The sequence below is a fragment of the Lupinus angustifolius genome, unplaced genomic scaffold (genome assembly GCF_001865875.1).
Source record: "Lupinus angustifolius cultivar Tanjil unplaced genomic scaffold, LupAngTanjil_v1.0 Scaffold_635, whole genome shotgun sequence".
Taxonomy (NCBI): Eukaryota; Viridiplantae; Streptophyta; class Magnoliopsida; order Fabales; family Fabaceae; genus Lupinus; species Lupinus angustifolius.
The window spans coordinates 1531-7493 of record NW_017727962.1 but is presented as its reverse complement, the minus strand read 5'-3'; the positions used below and the strand labels follow the sequence as shown (position 1 = coordinate 7493).

The window sequence follows — 5963 nt, the reverse complement described above, 5'->3', positions numbered from 1 at the left end:
AACATCCTCTCTTTTGAAGGTTGTCATCAGTTGGCATTCTCCCATGTATGAGCCTCCAAGTAGTGAAGGATTTCGATGGAGGGACTTTAGCAGACCAGATTGTCTTGCACCAATTGAGAGGATTATTGGCAGGAATAATGCCTAAGTATGCATCTTTTAGAGACAGATTGCCATCAATGGAATTAAGCCAAATGAGCTTATCATCCCTTGAAGAGGATATGGTATTGGCAATTTGGGCAGCTACGTGAAGGAATCTGTTAGCCAACCAATTTGGAATTGTCCATTTGGAGTCATGAATAAAATCAGCAACAGTTGCCTTGAGGTTAGAGTGCCAAATCTGAGGGATGTTTAGAGATTGAGCAAGAGGTTCTCCCAACCAGTTATCAGTCCAAAAGTTGGTGTGAAGACCATTGCCAACTAGCCATCTAGAATTGTCTGAAGTAGAATGCCAATTCATCCTTATGCCCTGCCAAACAGAAGACTTAAAGAATCTGTGGTTGGGGGTATTGGCATCCCCAAACCTGCTTCTAAAGAGCATAGCCCAAGCCATGTTGGAGGTTCTCATTTCCCAAGCAAGTTTGATTAGGGCAGCCTGGTTCATTTTCTTAAGAGACTTTAAACCCAAACCACTTGTTTTAGCAGAGCAGCAAACTTGAGCCTAGGCAACAGTGACCAATTTCTTGGTCTTAATATCCCCTGACCAAATGAAGTTCCTTATAGCAGAGTCAAGATGCTTGATCAATAGAGAAGGCCAATGATAAATGTGAAAGCTGTAAACCAACATACTTTGGATCACTGTCTTGACCAGCTCAACCCTTCCCATAATTGACAAAGCTAGGCCTTTCCATTTTGCCAATTTCTGGAGAATCTTGTCAGCAATTGGTTTCAGGTGTATCTTTTTAGGCTTCCCCTAGAATAGAGGAACTCCCAAGTAGTTAAAAGGAAGGGCTCTAGGGAGGAAACCAAGAACAGAGGATATATTGGCAATCTTCTTGGGAGTTGCCTTAGCTGTGTAGAATTTACACTTATCAGGATTTATGTTCTGACCTGAAGCTTCAGCATAAGTGGTGAGAAGCTTTTTTAGGCAATCAAGCTCCTTTTTAACACCTCTGCAGAAGATTAAAATGTCATCATCATATAGAATGTGACTAGGAAGGGTGAAGTTTTTAGGACCAGAGATGGATCTCATCAAATTGTCATTGACAAGCAAAGAAATTCCTCTACTCAGGAAATCTTCATCCAGACAGAAAAGTATTGGAGAAAGAGGATCACCCTGCCTCACGCCTCTACAACAGCTAAAGAACCCCATACTCTGGCCATTGACATTGATAGAAAGTTTAGCAGATTGCAAAATGTTGGATATCCATGTGGTGAAAGTTTCAGAGAAACCAAAAGCCTTCAAGGTATCTATGAGGAAACCCCAATCCATGATGTCAAAAGCTTTAGTTATGTCAAGCTTGATTGCCAAGTTTCCACCAAAAGTTTTGTGCTCAAGCAGATTGACGGCTTCAGAGGCAATGCATATGCAGTCCTTGATATTCCTATCTTTGATGAACCCTCTTTGATGAGGAGAGACAATCCTAGCAGCAATAAAGACCAACCTATCAGCGAGAACTTTAGATATGATTTTGAATTGGAAGTTAGCTAAGGCAATGGGTCTATAATCCTCAATCCTTTCTGCATTGGAGGATTTAGGAATAAGAACTATAGAGTTGGAGTTCATATTAGGCATCACCCAACCATGCAAGAAAAACTGAGAAACTGAGTTGCACACATCCTTACCCACAATATCCCAAAAATGTTGGTAAAAGCAACCTCCAAAGCCATCAGGACTAGGAGCTCCCTCCCCATTCATAGAGAACACAACTTGCTTTATCTCCTCTGTGGTAGGAGTCTTAGTTAACATGGCATTATCCTCATTGCTCACCAAGGTAGGGATCACATTTTGAATGAGGGAATTATGAACACAATTATTGTTTGAGGCAAATAGGTCCATGTAAAAAGTGAGCTCATGGCTACTAATATCCTGCTGAGAGGTCAGAATCTCATCACCCTTTTTCAGGATGGACATTGGTTTAGTTGCCTGCCTCATCTTAGTGACCTTGTGGAAAAAACTTGTGTTTCTGTCACCACTTATTTTCCAATTCATTCTGGACTTTTCCTTCCAGAAATCCTCCTCAATTGATAGAGCCTCCAACAACTGATTCTGAGCCTGAAGATCTTGATCCAATAGATCAGGTTCTGGACCAGAGGCATTAATACAGCTCTGAATTGTCTCCACCTTAGCTAGAGCATTCTTGACTCTAAGATGCACATTACCAAAAGTGTTAATATTCCATTCCTTTAGCTGAGTCTTCAGATTTTTCAGCTTTTGGAAAAGAATGAACATAGGACAACCAAGGACAGGATGTCTCCAAGACTCCTCCACCAACCTTTTGAAATCTGTGTGCCTAAGCCACATTTTGTGAAATCTGAATTGGGACGATATGAAGTTGTCAACAACCTCGGAGCAGAGCAACAGGGGATGGTGATCAGAGGCAACTCTAGGGAGGGTACAACAACTAATCCTTTGCCAATTAGAAATCCAAGAATCATTACATAAACATCTATCCAGTCTTTTCTCAGTTAGGGCCTCCCCTCTCCTCTTGTTGTCCAAGGGAAAGCAGCCCCCCTTGTTGGCAAGTGAGATAGTCTAGAGTTATCAGTGAAGTTTTGAAAGTCCTCACAAGTGACATTATTAGGCAGCCTTGCACTCCTACATTCATTTGACCCCAGAACAGCATTGAAGTCCCCAATGTAGCACCAAGAGCCCAGATGAGTAAGCATTAAAGACTGAATTTCCTCCCAGAGAAGTCTTCTTTGAAGATAGTGAGTGTGAGCATATATGGCACTTATGTAGAAGGTGTGGTTGTTCCATAAAATAGACAAGGAGCACTACTGCTTCGAGGTAGAAATCACCTCAGGATTCAAATCCATATAGCAGAATCCCCATATACTTGGGAGATTGGGGCTTCTATCATTCATTACAAAGTGTCTGAGATTCAAATCAGACAAAAATTTAGAATTTATTGCATCCAAGTTGATCTTTGGTTCAGCAATGAACAAGAGATCAGGATTATTAAACAAACAAAGCTTTTTTAGGACAAGTCTTGTTTTATTATTACCAATTCCTCTGCAATTCCAATACAAAACCTTCATTGAGACACATTAAGGTATCCACCCCTTCGGGTAAAGTGCACTTTCTCAGACATTTCTTTTTTCTTCAACCTTTTCTTTTGAGATTTGGAGAGCACATGGGAGAATTGGCTCTTTTCATTATCATCATTCACCACTTCATCATCTGCCCAGAGTCTTCCAACAATTCTTGTTTCCTTGGCAACAATTTGATTGACCATTTCCTCACTAGCTTGGACTATGAAGTCTTCAGTTGTGGAGTGTTTTCATCAACTGTGTTTTCCACCCTAGATGGAGTCTCCTCCTCAGAAAAACCTTGAGAGCCATTGGAGGGAGACAAGACCATCTTCTCCAAGTTATCCAAATTCCCAATCTCCCTTTTGTCAATCTCCAAGTTAATCACCAATTCATTTTCCTTTACAGGAAACTTAGGTTGAGCAGTTGTTGCAGGCTTCCTTGGAGGCTTTGAAACTTCCTCTGCTTGATCTTTATTGGTATTTTTCCTGCAATTGTATGTTAAGTGGCCAATGGTTTAACATCCTAGGCAGAAATCAGGAAGGTTTTCATACTCTAGATAGACAAAAAAAGCAAATCCCTCCCTTTCGACTAGGATTTGTTCAGGCAGTTTTGATTTCAGATTAATGTCCACCAAGATTTTTGCAAAGTGGCCAAATGCCCTACTGTTAGTAGCCTCATCCAAACCCATTGGAGTGCCAATCCCCCATACTATTGAGAATATGACACGGGGGCTCCAGTATTCCTGAGGCAATCCTATGATTTTCACCCAACATTGTGAGTGTGAGAGCTTCTGAATGCTAGGATTGAAATCCGGTGTCCATAAGAATAGCCTCAGGAAACCAGGGCGAAGGTTCCAGGTACCCGTGGCACATATAGATCTCATGTCTTCCACATTTGAAAATGAAAAATCATAGTACCCCTTACCAAGGGAAATCGTGTTCCATTTACTTATCATGCTCCACATACCAGTGAGCTTAGCTTTAAGGTCCAGGAACTTCGTTGGAGTGTCTCCTTTGGAGAAGATGATCTTGCCATGGAGGTGAGTTTTGCATCCTTTGAGCCCTGCCTCATACTCATCCTCTGGTATTTTCACCGCAATGGAGTCACCTTTGACACAAGGCTGGGGCAGTTGGGACAAAGATATGTCACAAGCATTTGTCACTACTTGTGCAAATGACTTTTTGGCAGGTGTAGGAGGGGTTTTGAGCTTCGGAGAAACACCAAGATCGTCAAGGAAGGTCCAGGGAATGGGCATGGTGGCCATGAAATGAAAAACAAGAGTTGGAGAGTGATTCCAAGAAGTTTGGAGAGGTTCCCAGATCTTTGGAGCTCAAGCCCTAGCAGAGCATTGGGTTGGAGCTCAAGCCCTAGCTGAAGCCACTAAGTAACATACATTTTTAACTTTAATTTCCTAAAATTGGTCATTACTCAACAATATTATTAGAGTAAATTACACTGATAAATTGGTCATTGTAGAGTATATTATTTAGACTTGTCTACACAATATATCATTTTTTGTTTAACTTAATTATATTTATCACATTTTTTGTTTAAAATATTACACTTATTTCTTATGCAGGGGTGATCAATGTAATGAAAGTTTAAAAATAGGGGAGGTTTGTGTAGGTGTAGAAAAGTAAAGGGTGGTTTGTGTAATTTCACTAAAACTCTAGGAGTATCAGTGTAATTTACTCATATTATTACATAGTATTGTATTTTTTATTAAAATATTCTTATTAGTCATTAAACATCATTCAAAACATGGGACATGTCAAGTTTTAAAGTTAAAATGTTATATTAGTCATCCCTCCCTATAAATATATTAAGGTGGGGAAGAGGAAGGAATATACAATATTGATTATTAAGTCCATCAATTAAATCATTAGAATAAAAATGTTTTCCTATAATCCCAAGTTTTTTCTCCTATTCTCCATCTCCACTACAATCATAACTCTCTTCATGTTATTCTCTCTCAACTCATCAACACAAGTCCATATTATAAAGTTGGACAAACATCTATTCGATGATGAAATTATCCAAGTATTCAAGGACTGGAAGAAAGAACATGGACGAGTCTACAAAGACAATGAGGAAATGGCAAAGTTTGCGATATTCAAAGCCAATTTGAATTATATCATAGAGTTTAATGCAATAAAAAACTCACCTTCTAGCTACACACTTGGTTTGAACAAGTTTGCTGATTGGAGTGAAAAGGAGGTTAAAGAAACCTACTTGAGCTGCCTAGATACTTCCACAGATAGTGACATGCCCACTGACAATGTCATCGAGCTAGACAGATTACCTCAACCTGCACCTCCTCTGTCCTTAGATTGGAGGGTAAAAGGAGCGGTGACTAATGTTAAGAATCAAGAGAGTTGTTGTAAGTTTCTTGTTTTTGTAATATTAATTTCTCGTATATATAAATTTTGATGTAAATTTTGATCTAAACACTTTTTATAATCATGTATCTTATATATAATGGTTTGTATTAACTTACATAAGTAATGCATATAAATTTATTGGGTTACTAAGTAGGAGATACAATACAATTTATGTTAACTAAGAATTTGTCAATGTTATTAGATGGTTGTTGGGCATTCTCAACAATTGGTGGCATTGAAGGAATAAATGCCATAGACACCAAGAAGTTTATTTCTCTATCCCTACAACAGCTTATTGATTGTGACACTACAAGCAAGGGTTGTAAAGGTGGATCCATAATGAAAGGATTGGATTGGGTTATAAAGAATGGTGGGGTTGCTTCAGAAGCT

At 39.3% G+C, this 5963-nt stretch overlaps 1 protein-coding gene across 1 annotated transcript; it reads left to right on the top strand.

Annotated features, from left to right (window-relative positions):
* Nucleotides 1-5286: 5286 nt before the first annotated feature.
* Nucleotides 5287-5948, top strand: LOC109341764 (caricain-like; the record flags this gene model as incomplete). Its single annotated transcript, XM_019579737.1, has 2 exons — nt 5287-5572; nt 5776-5948. Coding segments are annotated over exons 1-2 (459 nt in total), but the record flags the coding sequence as incomplete, so codon positions are not given.
* Nucleotides 5949-5963: the final 15 nt, after the last annotated feature.